Source organism: Acartia tonsa, chromosome 5 (assembly GCF_053477335.1).
Source record: "Acartia tonsa isolate MP-2025a chromosome 5, ASM5347733v1, whole genome shotgun sequence".
In the NCBI taxonomy this organism is placed as follows: domain Eukaryota; kingdom Metazoa; phylum Arthropoda; class Copepoda; order Calanoida; family Acartiidae; genus Acartia; species Acartia tonsa.
Window position 1 is genome coordinate 37,719,161 of NC_137264.1, and position 27,528 is coordinate 37,746,688.

A 27,528-nucleotide genomic window follows, 5' to 3' on the forward strand; every position below is an offset into this window, starting at 1 on the left:
AAACTTAAATTGTAATCTAATGAGGGGTATTTTTGTTTATCATCAAAGTTCCCTTCCTGGGCCCAGCTGAGTAAACAACTGAAACATGCAACATAAGTATTTTATAATATAGCTCTATCAATATCCAGGGAGGGAGGGGACAATGGGCTGTTCATCTCACTAATCATATATTCGTTGGCTTTACAAATTTGGGGACTTTTATTAAGTTTTGAATTTTGATTGGTTTGTTCATTAAGTTGGGTGTCCAACGTTTCAACCACTATAGTAGTAAAAAAAAAGGGTAAATTTGTGTATTAATATTAGCGATGTACATCAATTTATCGGCCATTGTCTTATCAATTTAGATCTCTGATCAATATCCTTGTCAACATGCAATTTTATTGGTTTATATCGACTACAAGAAGAGAAAAATTTAGGTTGCAATATCCCCTCACATTTGTTGGTCGGGATGGAAGGGAAGGGGTAAAGAAGAGGAATGGGGGAGATATAAATTTTAGCCCGCCGAATAGTTCACTTTTTAATAGAACAGGAAAATCTGATGTAATGTCTAAGTAATTATAAATCCATTTTAAAGTCGATACTATCCCAAAAAAGGACCACTGCACTGTTAAGGACATTTGATAATTAATGACACAAGTACTCAAAGTTTTATTAATAAGTTTTTTTACTCGTAGGTTAAAAAAATTGAATTGTGATTGGTAGGGTCCGAACTTGTAGTGCCCAATCTTTTTAACCAATGTTTTATATTGTATAGATTTTTATTTATAATTTTTGGTGATGTACATCAATGCAAAGTCCATTTTCTAATCCCCTCAGATTCCTGGGTATGAATCATAGATTATTTGTGTGTGTGTCCATTCCATTTTAGAGGCGCTACTACAACGGAAATATTATTACTTGGATGCTGCATCATATTTTCATGTATTCTGATAAAGTGAAACTCATAGCTGGCTAAAATAACCATACCCCCCACCCCCCAATCTACCCACTCCCCTTCTACTAGATGAACTAATGAACAATAAACGAGTTCTGTGTTAGCAAGCTAAATTAACTACAAATTTTCTTTCTCAGTATATCCATGTATATATTTCATATTATTTCATTGTTTGTCCATTTTTAAAAACCCGGAAGGCAAGTAGGGATTGAATGGACTGTAAAGTGTAAATTATACTGGTACCCAACGTTTTATAATCACGTTTTCTCATTCGTTTGCTTGGACTTATAAATGTATTATTTTTGACAAAATCATACGTCATTTTTTTTTGTAAAATTGTTAAATACAGAATACTGTTTAAAGGACATACCTAACCGTAATTGACGGACATACCGACTCTAATCATAGAAAAGCCCTGCTTTATTAAAAGTAAGGTTTCAAGTTCGACCCCTTGCTCAAATCAAAACCTCAACTTCTTTTCTATTATAAGAGTCGGTCCGTACGTCTGTAACAGTTAGCTCTTTTCGTTATCAGAATGGTCGTATGTCCATTTCAAACATGTTGATTTTCAAGTTTTTCAACATCAAATTTTTATGCATTATAATTATCTGAATGATATGATTTTTGGAATACAGATTCCTAGAACAACAATGTATAATGTTATTCAGTTCTGACACTCTACAGGTGTTAATGTTTGTTTGTCCTACTATTTCAGAGCTTCCCTTTCATGGATGTTGTCATTCTGTTTTTATAACTTTTATAAATGCTCAAATTAAAATTAAAATTTAGAAAGCGTAACAACTCTATAATCATTACCAGAATGTCCGTACAACTATTTTAAACATTTTATTACTATTTTATTACATACAAAATGATATTTTATTTTTCTAAAAAAAATAGCTGTTTTAAGGCATACAAAAATTATTGCATGAGAATACTGAAGGGGTTGGAAAGACAAAAGTATAAGTACAGATTCTATATATAACATATCTCCGCCCATTTCCCTATCCAATTTGAATTTTAGCTAACAAAAAATAGCTATTTGTTCTGAACGGACGGAACGATCCTAATCATAGAAAGCTTCGCTTTAAAAAAAAGCTTATTATATAAGTTTTACAAGCAGAGAATCAATACAAAACAAACAGATTCTATTTAAAAAAAAAAGATTAATTTTGCAGATTTGTAATTGATTGCTTTCTACCTATTCCCTAGAAAGGTCCAGGTCATGCTCTAACTAAGGATCTCACTAACCGCTGAACCAATGAACAATAAAGCTTCTTAATTAAAAGTGAAAGTTAAATTTTGTTTCTTTTAACTTTTAAAACTGCTCATATTTAAACATCAAGTTCCTATTGTAAAGATTTATGGGAAGGGGTGTTAATTATATCTACTGCTGTTAAAAACAAAGCTTTTCTATAATTGGGGTTGGTTTCACATCCGTCCGTCTGTACATCTAGAACTGATAGATTAAGAAAGTGGAACAACTTTATAATATTAACTTATAATTCTGTTTATACTTTATTCTGATTATTCAGTTCTGACAATCTACAAGTGTTACTGTTTGTTTGTACTACTGATTCGCTTTTATGGATGTTGTCATCCTTGTTGATAAACCCTCTGATTTCCTTTATTTGGCTAAAGTTAAACAGAGTTGCCCCCCCCCCCATATCCAATTGAATATGATTTACTACTATTTTCTGCCAAAATAAAGGTAAAACATGGACAATAATAGTTATTTCTTTCATTGTATTATAAACGGCTTTCCGCGGATATAGAATGTACAATTATAAGATTAAAACCAGTTTTTTTGGCCCCGAGGTGCCGAAGAAAAAAACTAATTCTATATTCTAATCTCCCTCCCCCCCCCACATAAAAAAAGTTGCTCTTAAGAATTCATTTGTAGTTCAGGAAGGGAGCAGAGAAAATAAGAACGGCTTGTTTTTTTCCTATGCCTTGTAAAGTAAATCATATTCAATTGAATATGGGAGGGGGGGGGGGGGGGGGGTTAAAAAACCCTGTGAACACACCCCACCCCCCATAATCCTATACAATAGGAAGTTTAAATATGAGCATTTATAGAAACAACAAGGATGACAACATCCATGAAAGCGAAGCGCTGAACTGGTAGGACAAACGGACATTAACACTTGTATAGTGTCAAAATTGAATAATCAGATTATAAATGTATAAGAGTCGATGTAAAATTGATTATAGAGTTGCTACGCTTTCTAAATCTTACCTAATTACTGCAGGAATCACTATGCAAAGTTTGAAATCGATAGGACAGTTCTAACATGCCTAAATTAACGAAAAAAGCTATCTGTTACGGACGGACGTACGGAGTGACGGACGGACGTATGGACAGACCGACCCTAATTATAGAAAAGCTTCGCTTTTAAAAATTAACTTTTTTGTGAGACAATGTTAGATATACCTTTGTAAGAATGTGTTTCTAAGGACCAATTTTTAAAAGCGAAGCTTTTCTATAATCAAGGCCGCTCCGTCCTTTACTGATATCTCTTATCATAATTTTTTTTTCTATAATTGGGGTTGGTTGCACGTCCGTCCGTCTGTACATCTGGAACTGATAGATTTTTTAGAATTTAGGCATGTTAGTATTTTTCTATTGTACAATTTAGAAAGCATAGCAACTCCAAATATTCACTTATAATTTTGTTTTTACTTAAACATTTATATTCTGATTATTCAGTTATAACAACAGACAAAATACAAGTGTTAATGTTTGTTTGTACTACTATTTTGCTTTTAAGGAAGTTATCATCCTTGTTTTTTATCTCTCATTTTATTCTTAATCCTCTCCCTCTCCCATATGTTGACCCGTTTAAGATGACCCCTTCTTAAGTTACAGTGGAGTATTATCATAAGAACCTCATAAAAAGGAGGGAAATTTTAACTGAAGATAAATTTTTTTTCTGCAGTGCCGCTACTTTACAAATACGAACTGTAAAATTACAAGTCAAACAAGATAAAGTGGTTCTTTGACAATCACTATTTAATCTGGACAACATTTTGCTTCAGTAAACAATGTTTATACTTTATAATGACGTGCATATTAAGTAAAAAAACCTTTCAGTGTTAAAAATCTTATCTATTATACAAATTTTATATCTATTTAAATTTTTTCATGTACATTTCAACAAAAAAAAACTTTAGCTAGAAAATTTTTTTTGTAATATGCAAAGGTTCCGTGATCATATGAACATGCTAATTTATTTGAGAAATCCAATATTTTTTAAAAAACTCAAATTGCCCAATAAAATTAAACGGTCTAGCTAAGTTTTTGAAAGGGATAATTAGTGATTTACAACGATATCCTGGCCGTATGAAAATGTATAGCTATTTCAATATTTATCAAATACCTATTTAACCCCTTTCTTTCACACGTTTAACCCCCAGTATGAAAATTAGGGAATTTAGCAATATTTGGCACCAATTTTAATATTTTGAAGCCGTAAATTAGTTTTTGAAACTAACGATATGACTGACTGGAATCATCATGCAAAGTTTAAAATCGATAGAACCATTCTAGAATATCCTATTAACGATTAGTTCTGACTAAAAAATTTTAAAAAAAAACCTCTCTTTTAGAAATTAAAGTAAATTTTATATTGCATCTGAAATTTTTGTGTAGATCTCCTGTTTAGGTCTTGTGCTAGGGGTTTTTATGTGTTTGTTATGTGTTGAAATTTTAATTAATATTGTTATAAAAGTTTTATTATATATTTATGACGATATTATTTTCTTAAGAAACTTTATACTCTGTGGATTCATATTATGGAGAAGTCAATTAGAAATTGTAGAAGAAGTATATAACAAGGACAAATATATACATAAAAAACGCAGCATTAGATATATGTAATAATAAGTAAATTTTAAAACCGTAAAATATAGACAATTTTGTTATAAATTTGTACAGATTTTAAACACTACAGATTTGGACCAACCAACCAAATTTTAGGCCTAATAATAAGGTAAAGTGAGTGTAATTCACAGTTCAATAATACCTTATAGCATAGACGTCCAAGGGGGGGAGTAAAGTGGGGATTACCCCCCCCCCCAAAAAAAAAAACGAAATTGGGGGTGACGTAGGCACACCCAAAAATTTTTTTATTTTACCCCCCTCATTTAAAATTTACCCTACCCTGGGGGCACCCCCAACCATTTAGGAGGGGGTATTTCCCCCCCTCACCAACAATTTTGGGTGGGTAAATACCCCTTCCCCCCCCAAAAAAATAAAAATCTCTAACAAAGAGCGAATTACCCCCCCCCCCCTTAAAAAATTTTTACCCCCCCCCCAAAAAAAAAAGCTTCGACGCCCCTGCCTAATAACACCTTATAGCATCTAAAGCAGAACAAAGCAGCTAAAGGTAATTTTTATGCAGTCTTGTCCTTTTAGAAAAGAAAAACAGAATGTGGAACACAGTAATAGTGTCTGACTGATTATGACGTAACAAAAAAAATTAGCTAATGAGAGGCCACTATAAATTTTACTATTGGCCAATAACGGCCTCTCATTGGCTAATTTTTTTTTGTTACGTCATAATCAGTCAGACACTATTACTGTGTTCCAGAATGTGTCTGAAGGCCAAGGCCAAGTGAAGAAAAGGGTGCATCACCCCAACGAAAACAAATCTCTCCTATAAAAATACTTCCCTCTTCTTTACCTAAACATACTTGTCTATCTTCAGTAAAACTCTTATAAATTCAACTTGTACTTAAAAACCTTTAATGAAACCTTTTACAGCGTTATATAAGGGCTAAAAATACAATAGTTATAGAGTAGCTGCACTTCTTATAAAAGATTTCAGGAAATTAGATGCTATCTGTCTTCCAAGAACCATTGAAATTGATACTCTTGAAATAGAAGATATCTACCACGAACAATTAATCAAGGATGTTTACGTTCGATGTCACGAAAACTAAAACTTCGCATTGAATTTAGAAAAGATGATAGGACAAAGTCATTTTACATTATCTACATTAATTTCATATTTTTGTTGCATTATGTCGATGCTTCTTAAAAGCTAGTCTCCTATTGTATATACTCATTAATTCTAATCTTATTAATTCTATACCAAAAAGTTATGTTAATTATTAGTTTTCCAATAAAACTGAAAACAACGATAAAAAAAAATAGATAAAGTTAAATAAGTTTTGTTTTGATAATTAAAGTTAGATTAGGATTTTTTGTTTTCATTCCCATTCTAATTTAAGAATTTAGAAATTAATCAGGAATTTGGTTCCTCTTAAGATTGTTGTAACTTTAAAGGAAGGGGGGGGGGGTAGAAAGCAACCCCCCAAAATTAGAAATCAAACCTTATCTTTGATAGCTTTAAATGATTTTTTTAAGCTTCTAAACGGAAAATTTGTTCAATCAAATAAGAGAGAATAAATCTATCGTTCATTGTCATATCTCTTTGTCTTTTATGTAAGCGACTTTAAAATAATTATTTTGATATAAAAGTTTTCAAGCAATTTTAAAACTTGTTATGCATGCACTTAAGATTCCAGGGCTCGGCAGCGAAGCAAACAAAAAGAAAAATTTCGCAGCTACCAGCTGGCCAGCAATTTGCAGTCTTTAAAATCAGATGGGTGCTCAAATTTCTACCGCAGCTGCTTGTAATTGAAATCAGCCGCAGTAGTTTTGTTTTATTTTTTTTACTTAATTAGTTAAAAAAAACACTAAATTGGCTCAAAATTTGCCAATAATTAAACAATCTGCAGCTGCCAAACCCTTACATATATTTTAAACTGTTTAAATTTTATTTTTAAACAGTCTATCGACAAATAGCAAAGCTTTTCTACTTTTCCACTAGCTCTTAGTTTTGGACTATTCTACATAATTGGCTGTTCATTTTAACTAGGATTAAATCTTCGTATTTTCGCAGTAGCTTATCTTCTATTTCTGTACCCTGAGGGGGGTTCGAATCCTACGGGGCAATCATCAACATTTACCTAACCTAACCTAAAATAATCTATCAAAAGCTACTGTGAAAATACGACGAAACGCCCTTTAAGAGGCGATTTAACGAAACTGACAATACCAAATCCTCCTTATTTACAAAGCACAACGCCCTCAATTAATACACACATATTAAATTTCTAATCATAAAAGTGTTCTTGTTTATAAATGCAGAAAACTATGTCAAAATGGTATGTATGTTCATATGTGTAAAAATATGAAACCAAGGATGACAACATCCATAAGCAGCCAAACACAAAAAGTCTTAGATGATAATACGGACAAGGTGATTTAAAGAACAGATGTTTAAAATGGATATGGGGGGAAATCATAAAACCTTTAACATGTATTTTTATATATTTTAATATTTGTATTTTGTGGCATGACTGACACACTGACGGACATATTTAATTATAATCTTGATAGAAGAAATCAGCCGTCTATCTTGAATAATAGCCAAGAAAATTATATTTACGGACTGATGGACGCAAAAACAAAGTGACTTATGGAGTAGCTTCTCTATTACAAAAATACAATAATATTTGCTTTGCTTTACGTAGGTACTGCGAATTTTACGTTTTTATTTTAGTATTGGCTTTCTTATGAAACATGCGACAATTGTCACAATAATTCATGGAGGGGGGGGGGGCATTTTATTGTAAATTAAACTAGGATATAAAGTTTTATAATCATCAAGTTCTCCATATTCGTTGACCTTAAATCTTTTATTTTATCAATAAATATAAAACAAAGATGACAACATCCATAAAAGCTAACCTCTGACATGGTATGAAAGAACTGAATATACGAAATATTATTCTATAAGCTTTGACAAAAATATACAACATACATAAATTCGTTGCAAAACTTCTTAAATACAGAATTCTGTTTAAGGAGATACTGACATTTTTAAGATTTGAATATAGAGATGTTTTGCTTCTAATGTTGTACCTTATTGTAATAAAATTCAGTACTTCAAAAAATCAGATAAATCAGATGATTATATCACATGCAAAATTGTTATTAAAAAAGTTAAAAATCAACATGTTTAAAATGGACGTACGGACATTCTGGTAATGATTATAGAGTTGCTACGCTTTCTAAATCGTACCCAACTACTACAGGAATCATCATGCAAAGTTTGAAATCGATAGGACAATTCTAACATGCCTAAATTAACGAATAAAAGCTATCTATCTCGGACGGACGGACGGACGGACCGACCCTAATTATAGAAAAGCTTCGCTTTTAATAATTATAGAAAAGCTTCGCTTTTAAAAAGGATATATGTCAGTATGTGTGTGTGTCTGTCTCTCTGTATCAAAGAATCTTGCTGTTTGCGGAACCGGTTCTCTTTTATAATGTAGCCTGTATAGATCTTGGGAAGGTTAATAACTTTTTTTGTAAGAACACCCTCCCAAGAGAAATCGCTCACAGAAAAAATAACCCCCTCAAAAAAAATTTGGTACATTTTCTTTTAAAACCAACAATTGAAAATAGGAGAGCCCACTTTCCCCCTAAGGGCTTGTAGCCGCTAGTATTAATGAAATTAAGTATATAAAAAATCCAGCCGCTTAAAAGTCAAGAGGCTGACTGACTAAACCTTCATTTTTCTTGCTACTTATCTCTTCAGGATAAGATTAGACGAATTAATTACTAATTTTTAAAAATATTTTTTTATAACAGAATAAGATAGTTAATAAATTATATTTTAATTTAACAAAAGATAGAATTAATTGAATTCAGTATAAAATGAAATTAAAACGAGGATGAATATTTATGAAGATTTTTTCTACATTTCAAAACTTGGATAAAGGAATTATTCGCTTAAAACATTGTACCTTATCGTCATAAGAATAGCCATTCCATTTTTAAATTAACACACATAAAATTTCAGATAGAAGTGACTATAATAGCATGCTGGCCTTTATTAACAAGAATAGCCATCTGTTACGAATGTATGGATATACGCTAAATGATGAAAAGCGTTGGATTTGAAAATTTGAAGCTCTTTCTAGTGCCTATAAAAAAATTACGTCATACGTAGAAATGACCAACGATAGTCCACTACACAGACTAAATTACGAATAGCAGGCCAATATACATTTTGTTTGACCAATGGTAGTCCAGTATGACGCCATAATTGAAAGGTACTTTTAAAATCTTCGAGAATTTAAAAATTTGGAAACTTACCTTGTGAAAAACTATTTCGTATTTACCAGAGTACGGATTTAAAGCCCTGAAATATAAAAGAATAGTTATTTTTTGTATCGTATTATAAACAGCTTTACTCGGATATAAAGATGTACAATTAAAAGATTAAAACCCCGATTTGTTAACCCCGATATGCCGATTCGTAGAAAGCTGGATATAATACGGTATGATACATGAGTTTTCAGTGTGGCTGAGAACCGATTAATATCCAATGGATTAGAACCAATTCCAAATCATACTGAAAAATCATGTATCGTATCGTATTGTAGACAATTCTCTACGAATAATGAAATAAAGATTGAAATATCAATACCAGTTTTGTTAGTCCGAGCCTTTGGGCCAACAGGGCTAGCAAAACTAGAATAAATCTTATAATTTTTAGTGTTAATATCCGCGGAAAGTTGTGAACACAGTAATAGTGTCTGACTGATTATGACGTAACAAAAAAAATAGCCAATGAGAGGCCGTTATTGACCAATGGTAAAATTTATAGTGGCCTCTCATTGGCTAAATTTTTTTTATTACGTCATAATCAGTCAGACACTATTACTGTGTTCGAAAGTTGTCTATAATACTATGCGATAAATAACTACTAGTGCGTCAAACTTTACTTTAAACAAGGATGACAACAACATTAATTAACAAGGCTAGTAACTATAACATTAAAGAGAAGAGCCATATAGTTGGAAGAACACGTGAGCATAACAGACAGACAGACATACCAATTGATTTATAGAGTAAATGATCATTTTTTCAGAAGAATCGTCAAAAAAATCCGTGGTCTTTCCTTAATACCAACTAAGAATATTACGTTTTCCCTAAACATAACTGCCAGAGAGACATTCTAACGAACACATGTAATTACAGTATATGTACCGAAAGATCTCGCTAACCGCTAAACCGATCGGGTTCTCCTCAACAGGGTAGCTTCTCATAGGTCCCGGGAAGGTTTATAACTATTTTTGGGGAGGGTGCCACCACCCTCCAAAGAAAAATCGCCCCTAAAAAAAAATAATTAACCCCCCTCCCCACATAAAAAAAATTCCCCTCCCCCTAAAAAAAAATTTTTTTTACTTTTTCTTTTAAAATCTAAAATAATAATAAATTGGTTTATCAAATTCGACTCAACCCTCCTCAAGTGCCGCTAGTTTCTAATAATTCACAAAAAATTCTTTATTGTCTTTAGAAAGATTTCCCTCAAAGTGCACGGCAACGCAAAAACCCACCCACTTATTTTGAAATTGAAAGTTTTTCGTTTGTTTATTGCTACTTTAGATGGAGTTATATCATATAATGGTTAGCCCCGCAGGGTTAGGCCACCGTAGGTATAGGTCCTGCAGAATTAGGGCTCCCCGCTCGACAGGCATTTCGGGTGGAAGAACGTTTAGACAAAGTGGATGACACTCACTGTACTTCAAACACTTTGTTGAAATCAAACTGACATTAAATTGCATTTGTAAAGGATAACATAACTAAAATCAAAATTACACCGTGAAGTGAAGCTCTTTATCCTATTTTATAACGTAAGGTTTTTTGTCTGTAGCTTGATATTTTGATAACTAAAGAACTGATTTATTATTCCAGTTTGAGGAAGCTTCATATATCATGACGGTTTTAGGCTATTTTGTTTTTATAAAATGTCTTAGGATAGATTTATCAAGGATCTAACTGGATAAGACAATGGCCGATATAGTTATCTACATCCCCACTGATGATACACAAAATAACCCCTTCTGTAGATTACATTTAGTGGATGAAACGTTTAAACACTCAACATAATGATCTAACCAATCAAATTTTATAAAAGTCTCCAAAGTTGCTAAGCCAACGAATAAGTAAATATTATCATAAAACTTTGGGGACTAGTTTAATAAACAGCCCAATGTCCCCTCCCTCCCTGTGACTTTAGGCTCAATTTATGTTCTTTCCCACCCTTCAAATTCAGAGGCCAATATGCAAGGGGAAGAACCGCTAGCTTTGCCCCTAGAGGTAATTTTCAAAAAAATTAAAAGAAAAAAAATTTCTGGTGCTGCCAATTTTATGTGAAGTAGTTTCCCAAGAAATTTTTTTTTCTTGGGGGGGGGGAATTTTCATTTTTTGGGGGGGTTGGTATATACCAGTAGGTATATATCCTGAAGAGTAGAATCCGATCGGTTCAGTGGTTACCGAGAACCTAAGGGACGGATGGACAGACATCAAGCTACTTTGTAGATAAAAGCTGCACTTCTTGATGGAATCTTTACACAATCAAAATCAATAATATTCTAGTTTATCCTAGGATGTATTAACCAAACATAATCTTATGCCAAATTGTTAATGTTAGCTGATGTTTAGATTGTTGTCGTCCTTGTTTGATTGCCAATAAAAGCAGGAATATAGGGTAAGTAAAATAGATGTATATTCAGATTTTTGCATTTTCATATTCTGTGTGGTTTATTAATTATGTAATTATATTTCATAGGGGGTAAGAACACTTCATTCTTCCAAGCTAAATATTATTTTTTAATAAGCAAGGTTTGCAGAATTTATCAACTGTCTATTGTCTGGTCCCTAAGTTCCTGTAATATTTAAGCTGTGTAATAATCAATAAAGCCGAAAATATGTATATAATAATAAGGGAATGATATTCTATAGAATAAAAAGAAAGATAAATGTTTTGTAAAAATTATGAGAAATTTAGCAACTCATCTACATTTTACCTTTTCGTTCCTTTGTTTTTAGACGGATATTTAAAACATCGTGGGTTTTTATTTATTACGATAAATACGATAAAGCATGGGAGCGGTTTAATTTTAGTTTTAAGAAGAAAAAGTGAAAACTAAATTTTTGTGAAGGGTATTTCTTTCTAGGGGCGATTTCACCTTGGAGGCTGTAGGGACCCTCCCCATAAATATTTATAGATAAACCTTCCCTGTACCTTTAACTCTTCACTTTAAAAGAGATCCATATTGGTTCGAAGGTTACAGAGATATTTTGCTACATAAAAACCTGTTACTTTTTTACAAGGATATCTAGCATTTTCAGTAATCGGCATATCTGTTCTACAATGTATATAAATGTATGTTCATCCCTGTCCAGGGAGGGAGGGGACATTTGGCTGTTTATTACACTAGTACCCAAAGTTTTAAAATTACGTTTACTTATTTTTTGGCTTAATAACTTTGGGAACATTTATTGTATGTTATTTGGTTTGTTCATTATGTGAGTGTCCAAACGTTTTAACCACTAAATGTGATTTATTTTGTGTATCATCATTATGGATGTACATCAAATTTTTGGCCATTGTCTTATCCCTAGGATCCCTAGTGGATACTACTTACCAATTTCCTGTTGGAGAGGAAGAGAGAATGCTGGAGATATTCTGTCGTTCTTCTGAAACAAACAAGAATAATTTTGTTTAATAGTAACCAAGTAGTTTTGCAAATATTTACATAGGTTTTATATTTATCACTCCCAAATGACTTTTTTGTATTGAATAAAATAAATAAAAAATAAAGAACGTTTTTTTCTTGATTAGTTGGTACAAACCATAAATGCCAAAACTTTTCTGCAAATTTTTTTAATATGGCTAATTCATATAAAGTAATAAAGTATATTCTTCAGACATATTTGAAAAATGTAGTTATATAACAGAGTTGAATATTTCTATATTAAGCAAGTAATTAGCAAAATACAGAAATAAAAAATTACTATTTAATTCCTGGTTTGTTGGACCTAGGGGACCAAAGGTCCATAAGCAAAAGATAAACCATAAGATTTTAATATACAATTATTTTATTAGTTTTAGTAGTCTAGTGTATAAAACCACTCAAACTATTTTGGAAAACAACCAAGGACCTTTTTTATATAGTGAAATACTACGGACAAGAGTTTATTACTGCTTTAAACAAGGAAAAAACTGTAATTTTCATGTGTCATCTATAAATGGACATGGACAATTATTTTTATAAATTAATGGATGACCTCAAACATATTTCCTTAATGAAAGTAAAAGTTTGAGGGACGTTAAAGCATAAGGCAATGGATAAGAACGTGATGTTTTATCCAACCAAGCAAGATGTAACAAAATTTACAAAAGTTTTGGGAACAAGTAAAATTCACAGTCTAATGTCCCCTCTGTCCCTGAAAAGTTACGATATTTTTTTGTATATTGTAGATTGTTTTGAAAGGGTATGTCCTCATGTCCTACAGTCTGTATTGCACTAAAAGATCATTAGGGGGTCTGATATTATATTTCCTATATTTCTCTACAAGTATTAATCAATCAATGACTCTAAAATTCATTTTTCAGCATGGCCTTAAAACCGATTAATATCCACCATACTGAAAAATCAAGTGTAACATTTTTAACGAATTTATCTGCCCCTTTTGAAAAACAAAACTCGTTTAATTTTTTTTTCATTTTTTATAGCCATGGAAAGCTGTCTATGCGATAAATAACTATTACTTCGAAATAAAACTATTTACATTTTAGAGAACTTCTTCCTATATTCAAAATTAAAAAAAGTGTATATCATATAAAAGTTTCATATATAATGCTTTTTTAGTTTTTTACATATATTTTACATAATATAAGAATTTTTTCTGTATTTTATAATAAAACAGGAATAAACGTATAAGTAGCAGCGTAGATATACTATAAAATGAGTATGTAGGTATGTCCGTCAATTGTAAAATTGACTGTTTCTTCTTTGTTTCTTGAAGAATTTTAAAAGTTTAGAAAACAAATAACTGAAATTACATTATGCATTAAAAGTTTTATTGGCATCAGTGAAATTAGTAACGAGTTATACTAAAGATGTTAACATGATACTTACTGATTCAATGCCAGTGCGTTGGCCCTTAAACTGGCGCAACTTACTACCATGCACAGTTTAGATTTACATTAAAAGGTCTTGCAATTAAAGGCTTGGTTTTCTGTTGGAATATTCTTTACATAGTTACAGACATAGCGAGAGAGAGAGCAAGCACAATAACAACACAATATCCAGAGATCTAAAGTGACAAGACAATGGCTGATGAATTAATGTATATCCCCAATGATGATGCACTATTACCCCTTCAATAAACTACAATTATCAATTGAAACGTTTGAACACGTTAAAGAATCAACCAATCAAAATTTACTAAAGTCACCAAATTTGTTAGGCCAAAGAATAAGAAATAGTTATTTTAGAACTTTGGATACTAATGTTATAAACAGCCCAATGTCCCCTCCCTCCCTGAGCCCTATACCTATTTCTTGGAACATGAATGAAACGTCTCTTTATATAAAATGATCCAATTCCAAGCAATTTTATGCTGTTTAAACTGCCAATAAAATGCACCCCAAAATTGACCATATTTCCAACAAGGCGGGAAAGCACAAAATAATCTTGAATGTTTGGATTAAGGCTTGGCAGGTGCGCTTTTTCAGACAACTGGCAAAAAAATGTTTCTGCTGCGGATTATGGATCTTTTTTTTGCGGTTGTCGCTTCAGATGCGCGGATTGTACTAATTTGTCGAATTTCCGGTTTTCAGTTCTTGAACTATCGAGGCTTGGCTGACGATTTAGACAAGTAGATTTAAAGGAATAGGCAGGAAAAAAGGGAATGTGATTCGGAAAAACAATTTGAAAAGAAAATTTCCCTCAAACCCCTTCCCTTTTTTATCCCCTTCTAACCCACTTCCCTTTCAGTTACACAAAAAAAAACAAGTTTTACTCCAACTTTACTCCAAAAAAAATATTAAATTTTCGGCAATTTCAAATGGAAATAATTGACTGAATAGCAGCCCCTGGTAATAGGGAAGGCAGCTCGAATTAAAAAATTGTGCCGTAATGTGGTTGTGGCTGCCGAGCCGTATTTAATACGCATTGTTATAAGGAAAAGATGTTTCTATTAAATCTAATCTAAATTTATTCGGCGAGGGTAATATATCTGGCCGCTAGTTGTTTCAACGGGTTAAGCCTTGAAGATACTGTGTAAACACTGTAGAATCTAGACTATGTAAATACTGTAGAGTCTAAACTGTGTAGATTCCGTAAGGCCTATCCTGTGTAGATACTGTATAGTCTACACTGTGTATATACTTTAGAATCTTCAGTCTAGACTGTTAAGTTATTATATAGTCTACACTGTGTAGATACTGTAGAATCTTCAGTCTAGACTGTGTAAATACTGTAGAATCTTCAGTCTAGACTGTGTAGATACTGTAGAATCTTCAGCCTAGAATGTGTAGATACTGTAGAATCTTCAGACTAGACTGTGTAGATACTGTATAGTTTAAACTGTGTATATAATAATAAAGACTTGATAGTTTAGATAATACTTTAAGGTAAATATTTTGCAGAGGCACAAAGGCTCTAGCTACTTATAAAAGCGGGAAGTTTGTAAATATTTTACTCAACATACTAAATCGTTACAATTTTCATGAGAATTACGCATTTTATAAGGCATACTAAACGCTCTAATTTTCGTTCTATTTAACGTAATTTTGTAATTTTTTTTGCTGGTTATTTCATTTTACATATACTTTTATCATTTTATCAAAAAAAAATTTATCTTTTTTCATCATTTTTTGGAGAAATTAATGCTTAAACTAAGGGTATCTTTAAACGCAAAATTGACGCACTTAGAATTAATAATGCGTATTGGGTACAAAGGGGGGATAATTTCAAGACATACATGTTCCAAAGATATCTTTTTTTCCATAAAATTTTAATGTTTAGTCCACCGGAGATTACCCTTAAAATCATACATCAATTTAGGAAGATAATTTTTGTAGAATAGTTACTGAATTTACAACTTTATGTACTTTAAAAGTATAGTTAAGATCAAAGGCGTGCAAAAGGTTGGTATAGGGGTTGTTTACACCACCCTTGTAAAATTAAGGGGGATGGATACACCTCCCTAGGTGTCCACCCATGTCCACCCTCTTGACAAGAGCCTACACCCTCAGATACACCCCTCTATAAATTCCAAGGGGGTATAAAGGAAATAAATTTACACCCCTTAAAATAAAGTGGGGTTGGGGGTGTTTAAGGAGGGTGTATTTAAGCAAGTCACTGATTCAGATAATTCTATGCTATCTATTTTTAGGTAAATTAATTACCAGACTTTACTAAAAAAATCTTGCAATATTCTGTACAACTGTACTGTACAACTTTTAATTAGTAAATTGAGACATGAGGAAACTCTCATACATATGTAGGGGGGGGGGGGAGTTAATGCAACCATCCCATAATCAATTAATCCAAATTTTGTTATGAAAATTGGCATGTGTAATCCTTAGTAGGTCTGTTTTTCAAAATTTAACAAAAAGTTAAGCTTAAGGGGGGGGGGGGTTAAGGCAACCATCATGTAATCAATGCACAAATGGCACCAAAAATTCGAATTTCATTACAAAACTTGGTATGAGTAATCCTTGGTAGATCTTTTTTCCCAAAATGGAACAAAAATTTGGAAAAGTAATGGCTAAGGGCTGTTTGCTCAGCTGTTTAGCCAGTTTTGGGCTATTTTCAGGGCAAATCCAGCAATAATTACGTAGGAATCATCCATTAGGGATAGGTTTTAAGGGGTGTTGAGCTGAAAAATACTACCAAAAATAGTGGCAGCTGGGTAATGGCTTATAAGGATATAAAAAATTGAATATTTCCATTGAATTAAACTTTTCTTAATTAACATTATAACTTTATGTCATGGACAAGGACATATTACTAAAAACACTTTTTTAATTTCTAGATTTCGCTGCCAAAAATGGCTGAGAACAGCTGTCAACAGCCAAAAGTATATATTGTAGATTAAATCATCCCACCATGAAAAAATTTTTGCCCCCAGTAAAAATGTGGTTGATTTAAGCAAAAAAATGACCCATGCTAAATATTTTTTTCTGTGATGCAATAATTGTGACCTCACGAGCACTTCAAAGTTTTTGAAATCTGCAAAAAGAATGTTTTTTTAGTTCTTTTGTGTGATCTCAATTTTAAAGATTTTTACAAAATTTCAATTCTAGTATGTCAATATAAACCTGAAATTTACCAAAAAAATGGAGCAGTCTCAATAATAACATATGAAGGTGTAGCAAGAAATCTGCAAAGTCAAATTCCATTTTTGCAGTTTTTCTTACCTAACTTAAAAAAAAATTTTAATTTTGTTTTTCTTTTAGATGCAGTAACTACTGGACCAGGTAGTTTAAAAATTTTAGCTCAATATATATCAATTTTGCCCACCCTCCAGCACCAAACCCCCCTTTATTGATAAGAAGACCATTAATTTTATTTTATTAACTTTTAGAATACCACAAAAAAAATTCATTTGGCAGCTTGCTAATGGCCGCAGCACAGCTGGGAGCGGCCAAGAGTAGAATGAGTAGATAGGGCTTGTGACGTGTCTCTAGGTAGGTTTTTAACAGTCTGTGTAACAGCCCCAGCTGCCAAATGGATGGACCCCCACTATTTATAGTAGTATTTTTGAGCTCAGTAACAATAAAAACCTACCCCTAGACATGTCACAAGCCCTATATACTCTTCATACTCTTAGCTGCTCCCAGCCAGTTTCAGCCAGTTCAAGCAGCTGGTACAAGAAATTTTAAAAATGGATATTTAAAGCAAAAATATGTTTCAAAAAGTTGATTCCTATGCAATTAATGATAGTTTCGCCCTGAATATAGCCCAAAAACGGCTAAATGACTGAGCCGCCAGCTGTTAGCCGTCACTTTTGCAACTTTTTGTTCCATTTTGGGAAAATAGATGTACCAAGGATTACTCATGCCAAGTTTTGTAACAAAATTCGAATTCTAAGTGCAATTTGTGCATTGATTATGAGATGGTTGCATTAAGCCCCCCCCCCCTCAAACTTGAGTTAATTCCTTTAATGATCTTGATAGATATATGTTTATAACTTTTAATATATTTTACAATAGTTTTTAAAGTTAATGTTGGGAGGGAGATATATCCCAATCCTCTTTTTATAAAAAAAATTTTTAAAATGTAATAAATTTCTTATGTAAAGTAGGTTTGGTAAAATCTTAATAAAATCACCCTTGATTTTAGTTAAAGGGGGCTGTTAAAAGTCATAAGTGGGGTGTCAAAAAATTTAGTTGTTAATAAATTAATGGAATATAACCTGATATTATAAATTTGAAACATATTTTTGATGTACAAAGAGAATAAAGTAACATGTATTACACTTTTTTTCATAGAAGAAATTGAATCATTTTTTATTTGTTTTTTTTCAACACAAGGTTATTTGTGTATCTCTTGGTACAAGATACCACTATATTATTAGTTAAATCTAATTTTTTATAAATTAAGTGAATAAGTCTGTTAGACCAAGGGTAGAAACTCAGTAGATAGACAGACAGACGGGCAAGAAGAATTATCAAAATTTTACTAAAATAGACAATTAATAGAGAACCTGTGAATGATCAGACAGACAGAGGGACAGACAGACAGACAGAGGGACAGGTAAATAGTAACAGAGAGTCTTTGAGGCATTAACAAATTATAATTAGGCTATGGTAGATGATTCATTGAAATCCAAAAGAGAGGCAGTTAGACAGATAGACAGACAAGTGGTGGGACAGACAGACAAAAGGACAGACAGACAGAGGGACAGACAGACAAATGGGTATTGCCTAAAACAGTTTGGCTGCTATATGAATCATTAAAACCGACCGTAGAAAAGAAATTTACATTAGTTTCTTATTTCGATACTCAACGCCCCCCCCCCTCCCCCACTCAAAGGGGTTTATTATTTCTTAATATCAATAAGTGACTTTTCAGCTTAATAAAATTGAATGTACTTTTTATTTCATCAATTTATCTTAAATAGAACGAAAGTTATAATCATTTTATTGTCTACAAGATATATGCTTTGAGTAAAAATCAACATAATTGTCAGTAAAAACGTCATATTTATGCATATTTACACAGTAAATAAATTTTAAAATTGTATTTTACTGTAATGAATAACTTAAGGGGGTTGTATGAAATATCAAAAACCTAAAAAAAAACCTAATTTGGTTAAATTAGTCCAAGTAATGATTGATTTAGTACAGTACGTATGAATAAGTTGTCTATTTCCTACCAGAGTCCTTGTGGAGGATATACAAACTTTCCCGATTTTGTATAATTTTTGAGGAACACGACTCCAGTTACGTCATATTTTTCTTTCCCGAAAAAGGGAAGGGGGAAAGAAAAAAAAGGGAAGGGGGGAAGAAAATAGAGATGGGAGAAAAGGGGGTTTTCCCCATCTATTTTGAAGAGATTTTCTTCCCCCCTTCCCTTTTTCGGGAAAGAAAAATATGACGTCACTGGAGTCGTGTTCCTCAAAAATTATACAAAATCGGGAAAGTTTGTATATCCTCTATTTTGCATATCTTCAATAATAGTTGAGTTACAAATAAAAGAAAGGACGTACCTACCTCCCTAATCCTAAAGTATCTACGATACATCCTCATATAAATATAAAATGATATAAAGGAACTCTTTATGTTATGTAGGTAATCATTTACATTATCTTTCTTTATTTCCAGTAAATTAACCTTGAAAACACTTTCAATCAAGATTTTCATTGTTCTCATAAAGCCCTACAATCTTGTGTATTTATATAATTTATAATTGTACCAAATTTCTCAGGAATTATTATTTGAAAAACAGTAGATTAATTATTTCAAATAATGCATAACATATTGAAATTTATATGTTTTTTCTTTAAGTGTCCATCGAGCACTGAAACCTTCAACTTAAGTTTTAAAATAAATTGAATATAAGGGTGGGTAGTTTTTACTTCAACAAGCGAAAAAATTTTCCCTTCCCATATTTTCAATTTGTTAAAAAATCAGGGGGGGTGCGGGTTAGATATACCACACTTTTCTGGGATCTTGCTGAGTCAAGTATCAACTGTTGGAAATATCAAAGGATGACTCCATGCAAAATTTTAGCCGGATCCGGCCAAAACCGGCCGTGAATTTTATGAAAAACCGGTTTTTTTCCGGTTTTTAAGGGGTATCTGTAAATCGATTCAGCTGGAGCAAAACCGGTTGGAGGTACAAAAAATTTTACTTTACATGAAATTTAGCCAATGCAATTGCCTACAAAAATGTACTTCATCATCAACTTGATTGGACAACTCTTTCCCCTCCTAAATGTCCATTTAAACCTCGGAAACGGCAAAAATCGCCAAAAATCACGCCTTCGGCGGCGAATAACGGCTAAACGGTCAGCCGGAGGCGAATGAAACATAAATGAAGAAATGTCCGCCTTAAAAAGTTGTTCAACATCAAAGAGATGCTTGAAGTCTCTTAAACGACTCCTTCCCCTCCTTTAAGGGGATAAACTGAAAAAACGTGATTTTCAAAAGTATGCCCACTTCGTGGGTGTGGGGGGCACTGAACCCGTCACCCCAGGGTCACCAAATATAAAGTCTAGGCGGCCCACAATGCTGAATTTTCACCAAGTGAAAGTCTTGTGTCATTATCTCTTATGAGAAAAAAGTTATTAATTAATTAAAATTTCAAATTGTGATTTTTTGATGGATTTCTTTAATGAAATGACAGGCTGGTCAATTTTTAGGCCATTTTTTACGGTTTTTGGGCCGTCACGCCCAAACGGTTTGAGATAATCTCACGGGACTTTCTGCCCGACCTAAGTCTGGTTATTTGTGAGGTCTAAGAAAAAAAAATCCCGGATTGGATGAAGCACACCGTCGCTGTGCGCTGTCAAAAATCGCTGGTTGGCTCATTTTGCCCCCTCAAACCCTCACCTCGTGCCATTTTTCTGTGTAAAGATTATAATTATAATCTTTTGCATAAGTCTGATTTTTTTTCCTAGACCTCACAGACTTAGGTCGGGCAAAAGGTCCCGTGAGATTATATCAAACCGTTTGGACGTGACAGCCCAAAAACCGCAAAAAACGGCCTAAAAATTGACCAGCCTGTCATTTCATCAAAGAAATCCATCAAAAAATCACAATTTGAAATTTTAATTAATTAATAACTTTTTTCTCATAAGAGATATTGACACAAGACTTTCACTTGGTGAAAATTCAGCATTGTGGGCCGCCTAGACTTTATATTTGGTGACCCTGGGGTGACGGGTTCAGTGCCCCCCACACCCACGAAGTGGGCATACTTTTGAAAATCACGTTTTTTCAGTTTTTCCCCTTAAAGGAGGGGAAGGAGTCGTTTAAGAGACTTCAAGCATCTCTTTGATATTGAACAACTTTTTGAGGCGGACATTTCTTCATTTATGTTTCATTCTCCTCCGGCTGACCGTTTAGCCGTTATTCGCCGCCGAAGGCGTGATTTTTGGCGATTTTTGCCGTTTCCGAGGTTTTAATGGACATTTAGGAGGGGAAAGAGTTGTCCAATCAAGTTGATGATGAAGTACATTTTTGTAGGCAATTGCATTGGCTAAATTTCATGTGAAGTAAAATTTTTTGTACCTCCAACCGGTTTTGCTCCAGCCGAATCGATTTACAGATACCCCTTAAAAAACGGAAAAAACCGGTTTTTATTAAAATTCACGGCCGGTTTTGGCCGGATCCGGCTAAAATTTTGCATGGAGTCATCCTTTGATATTCCCAACAGTTGATACTTGACTCAGCAAGATCCCAGAAAAGTGTGGTATATCTAGTGCGGGTGTACCAGTGCTCAACATGATATTTTGTGTGAAAGCTCTTATTTTTTCAAGGCGGTGTTATGACCGTTTTTAATATTGGTTGTTGTCAAGATTTCTGTGTGTAAAATATGTAACTCCATTAATAATGGAAAACTGTGCATCTATCTTGAGGCCCGGACTAAGTAGCTGGACAAAGTGTCTTAAAAATCAGCCATGCGACGTCATAAAAAATGTGGGAGATGAGAGGTGAAGTGGGAAAGAAAAACCCCTAAAAAATAGATGGATAATCCCTCATTTTTATGGCGTCAGATGGCTGATTTTTGGAGTCACTTTATTCAGCTACCTCGTCGACGGGAAGGTGATAGGTTTGAATATCGGCTTAATACCGTGTCATAACTAAAGACATTAAAAATGGTTCATGCTGCTAATTTTAATAGTTAGAGTAGGGGGAATGCCTTGGTCCAAAACAGTCGCAACTCATTACCATGCACAGTTACGACTTCTCAGACAAGGTCGTTCAATCAAAGAGTTGGTTGTCTGATGGGTGTTTCTTAACCTAATACCCCGGTTGTTTAGACAGAAAAGTATACATTTGTCTCCCCTTAGTTATCCTGAGTTGTTGGACCTGGAGTTTGAGTGTCACCCGCCCGTATGAATTAATCCTTCGTTTAAAAATTTTACGTAGTTACTTATGTAGTACAAGTATATAATAGTTATAATATTAAAATAATGCCATTATGTTAATAGTGTGTCATTTATGACCACTTTTAATAAATCTAATGCCATGCAGTCGACCTAAATAATATTAAAATCCATTTGAAAAAATGACATGTAAAGTATATGTCAGCTATTACCCAGGGATCAAAAGGACAATTGCCGATAAATTAATGTACATGCCTAATGACGATACACAAAATCAGCCCTTCTCTAGATTACAACTAATGATTGAAACGTTTGGACACTCAACTAAATGATTCAACCAACCAAAATTCACTAAAGTCCCCAAAGTTGTTAATTCAACGAATAAGAAAACGTTATTATAGAACTTTGGGGACTTGTTAATAAACAGACAGATATATAGCACGAACAATATTGAACATATTATTATTATAGGAAAGATTCATTTTTCAAATCAAAGATTTGTTGTTTTTTTGTCAGGGCCCCGTTTTGCTGTTGGCAGAACTTAAGTTGTTGGTGTGTTATCACTTTAACCAGAAAATGATTGTGTACGGAGCGAAATATGATGTACACGGCTTTCCTTCGAGATAAACTGTTATTTTTTTGTGAAGATTCCTGTGACTATGTCGTATTTCCTGTGCCATGAAGTAGTAAGTTTTTTTTCTAGAGCCTAAGATCTTAATAACTACTGAACTGTTTGAACTCTCCTTTTTGGGGTAGCTTCACTTAAGTCCCGTAATGCTTTTATTCCATTTTATATTTAGACTGAGATTTGGTATGTTTTCATGTTATTTGTCTGCCTCATATAATTACAGAGCCTATAAATGCTAGGCGCAACAACTAGTAGTCTATGAGGTACTTTGTCCAACCAAATTTGTATTGGGGCTTTACAAAATATCAATTACTTTGTTATTATGAGGTATTAGCGGAAGTGAAGGAACACTAAAGATCATGCTTGCAAAATATAATAAAGGTAATACATAACATCATATACTTTTTATCTTATTTTTTTCCTTGCTTTTTCAGCTGCGCCTCTAGCATCTAGGGACTAGAGAAGGAAAAATAGATAAGACCATCTGACGGAATAAATCTATTACCAGCGGCTACCCCTAGATGCCTGTAGGGGCACTTAAGGAATGAGAGGAAAATTCGACCTCATCCCATTTCAAATTTGAGTTCCAAAAGAGAAAACAATATTTTTGGGGGGAGGGGGGTGAGGACACCCTCCCCAAAAATAGTTCAAAACCTTCCCAGGACCTATAAGAAGCTTCACTGTAAAGAAGAACAATATCGGTTCAGCGGTTAGCGAGATCCTTCGGACAGACAAAAAAAGCTTGCTACTTTATATAATAGGATTATAATAGCCTAAAATTATCCCAGGACCTATGTGAAGCTTGGGGATAAATCATGAAATCTTTCACATGTTTTTCAAATATATTTTTAGTATGACTATCAGACCGACAAATCAAGTAAATTATGTAAATTATTAAAAAAAGGGATGTTATTTCGAAGTTTTCAGAAAAATATATTGAAAGTTTTGATGATAAAAGCTTATTAATCTCATATAAAGTTTTTCCCATTTCATCATTTTCAGACAGCTATTCTATACATGTTGTCTGGTACATTTTTTATATAAAATACAAATGCCCAAAATCAATTTGATGTCTATTTAGTGAGGTAGGGGACATTGCAGTGTAAATTTTAAAAAAAATTTCTAAGAGGATATTACCAACAAAAAATTTTCATATTAAATGGCAGCACCAGAAATACTTAATTTCTCTTTTTAATTACCTCTTGGAGCAAAGCCACTAGAGGCTAGGGGCGAAGCCGATAGTGAGATAATAAGCTATCCAAGCCATATTCTCACACGAAAAAAATGGATGAAGATTGACTGGCCCTTATTCAAATATCCTACCCTAAAGTATTTATTTGTGTGTGTGTGTGGTGAAAAATATCGCATAAATGACTAGACTGATCTATACACAGTTTTCAGAAAAGTTTGGTACTGGTCGTAAGAGGGTTCTAGGCTATTTTAAAAACAAAAATAATTAGGAATGGGGGGGGGGGGGGGTAGTGGGGGGTAACTCAACATTGATAGTGATTGAAATAGTAAAAAGTTTCTACACGCTAGTCTTTCAGAAATAACTTCAATCAGATTTTGTTAATGATAATTTGCAGTTAAATAAAATCTTTGATATCATATTATCAGACCTTAACCAATTCTAAATTAAATTTTACCTAAAAATAATATTTTCAATCAAACATTGTTCTGCTAGCTTTAAAAACAATAAAATAACAACCGTTTTAGATTTTTAAGTAAAAAGGACCCAAAAAATTTGAAAATAAATGTGTTAAGGAATCAAAAAAATGGTCACTGTGGTGGTGTTAGAGTCAGAAATTCTTGAGGGTCTGAAAAAGGGTCTCAATTAATTATCTTCGCTACCTGTGTAGATATTGATTTCTTGTATTATCCTGGTTAATATTGGATGATCTATTTTCTTATTCTCTCTTCTTCTCACTCTCTCTCTCTCTCTCACACACACACTCTAGCTTATCATACCTAGACTTCTTTTTCTCAGGGAGTAAGGGAGGGGACAATGGGCAATTAATTCAATTTAAGAGGGTTCGCTGAAAAGCAATGAAAACCAGATTTATCAAGAAAATTTGACCAAAATTGTAAAGGGATCATGGTAACCTAATTTAAAACAAAATTAGTTCTAAGAAAAAAATCATTTACTTGAAAATTAAATTACCAATACATCACAATGTAGTAAACATTCTGTAATTAATCACTAGAAAAATCTTGTTTAGAACTACGTCAACCCTTTTCATATATTTTTAACTAACACCTAAATTCAAGCAGTTCTTAGATTGTTTAATACATAAATATCACAGTAGAGTTTCAATAAATGAAATGACGTTTTCTTGGGAAAAAATATTTGTCAAAACCAGCCATCAATAACAAATTTTTCTGTCTGCATATTCGAAACTAACTCAGCTAGTTAGCGGGGCATTGATGCGCTAGTACCCAAAGTCAGTCAGAATCTGCTGTATTTGTGCACATTCCCTTTAAGCCAGTACCCAAAGTCTGAGACTCTTAAAAATTGAATATTCAATCCATTGTCCCCTCCCTTACTCCCTGTCTTTTTCTTGTCTTAAGATTACAAATAAACAAGAAGGAAAATGATCAGAAGTAGCGCATCTGCATAATATTTGTTTCATGGTTATTATCGGTTAGTACCAGTGGCGTGCACAGCGATGCAATAGGGGGGTATAAATCAATTAGGGAAAAGGAAAAGGGAAAGGCAGACCTTTGCAATTTCAAGTTTAAGGGTTTGGGGGGTGTTGCCTGAGAAAACATGTTTATAAAAATTTGGGTACAAATGTAATTTGCTATCTAATGTCGCCACCCTCCCTGGGAACATTGCTGTTTATATAATTGTAATTGTTCTGTTTCTCTCCTATTTTATTAACCTGTCAAGATTTGATATTATTTGTATAACTAGCGGCAACGCCCCCAAGAGGCCTCTAGGGGCACGTAAAATGTTTTATTTTCAATCTATGTTAAGATCAGCTGTTTACCAAAAATTATTTTTGCGGCCACTAGGTGGTTTTAGATATATTTTTTTTGTTTTTTTGCGATTTTTCTTGGAAGAGGTACCCTCCCTTAAAATAGTTATTACCCTTCCTAGGGCCTATGAGAAGTGTTTAGCGAGATCCTTCGGTACAAACAAACACACACACAGAGATCCTTTTACTTTATTGCAAGGATAATTTTGTTTAATAATATTTGTACAATGTATTTTTTTATACTTTTTTGCGACATTTGAAATAGAATTAATTGTACTAACTGTACAAAAATAACAAAGATATTTTCAAAAAATAATCAATATTCATTAAACATTTAGAAGTCGTACATTTCTGACTATTAGGTATCTGTCACCGTAGACATTTTGATATATAATCGATTATAAATAAAAACTTGACTCGTGATTTTATATTCAATTTTTAATTTAAAAAGAAACCTTACTAAAACAAAATTAGCTTCATATGAAAAACCTTTTGAAATAAAAAAAAAGATTATTTTCCTTTCATCCAATGACATACGACGTCTGGAAATTATTTTCTGATACTTTTAGCAAAAAAAAATAAAACTGCCGAGATAAGCAAAATTTCATAAAAACAGACATAGAGACAAACGGCCCATTGGGTTAAACTGTAAAGCTTTTCTCAGCCCAAAATTGAGGAAATGTGATATTTCAAAACTATATACACTGAAATAAAATCTTTATATTAGACAAGACCCTAATCCTATATTACATTTCAACTTTCTATAAAGTTAGTTTCAATCTCCTAACAATAATACACAAAAAATGTTTTAAGTAAATTGATTTTAGATTTATTGACTCCTTGGGGGAAAATAAAACAAAAATAACAATACATGACAATTAATTCAACAAATAACGCAGCAACAATATTTTAGAAGAAATAATAGCATTAGGTCTTAATATTAATAAGGATGCTAGCTTTCATAAAATCACAGTTTAGAAAATCTTATAAACATTAACAAGAATAAATTCAATGAAAGTAGCCCCTGTGGGGGCTGTAACCCTGCGGGGCCAATTGTCTAACCCTGCGGGGCAATCACCTAACCCAATATAACCTAAAGTAACCTATCAAAAGCCATTTTAAAGATACGACGAATCGCCCCTTAAGGGGCGTTGTCACGAAAAGGGACTATACCTTAACTTTTCTACAAATATCAAAATAAAAATCATAAAATGAATACCAGTTTTGTTACACCGAACTTAAATAAACCCTGTTCCCTTACGGAAACACAATATATGTAAAAAAAAACTTTGATTTCAAAAATAACTTTGTATAATTATTCAGTAGCTATAAATTGGTCCTGTGGAGGTAATAATCAATTCCTAGGTAGATTAATTAAGTTTTAATGTTGAAAATGTTTATGCTATTTTGTTGTATGATTTCATTTCTTTACCAGTAGCAGTGAACAAAACATTGGAAAATAGAATAAAATTTAATCTTTGTATAATCTTAACTATCAGAATTCAAGTTATTTTGAAATTAATTAAAAATATTAAGGGGGAGGGAAG

The 27,528-nt window shown here is 32.8% G+C and overlaps 1 protein-coding gene across 1 annotated transcript in view; it reads right to left on the bottom strand.

Moving 5' to 3' along the window:
• The window catches only part of LOC145320012 (uncharacterized), a 75,448-nt gene that overhangs the window by 31,526 nt on the left and 16,394 nt on the right, over positions 1–27,528 (bottom strand). The window contains exons 3-4 of the mRNA XM_080162453.1: positions 12,452–12,503; positions 9,111–9,156 (exon numbers count right to left, since the gene is read on the bottom strand). Coding sequence (XP_080018579.1) covers positions 9,111–9,156; positions 12,452–12,503 — 98 coding nt within the window. The remainder of the gene's footprint in view (positions 1–9,110; positions 9,157–12,451; positions 12,504–27,528) is intronic.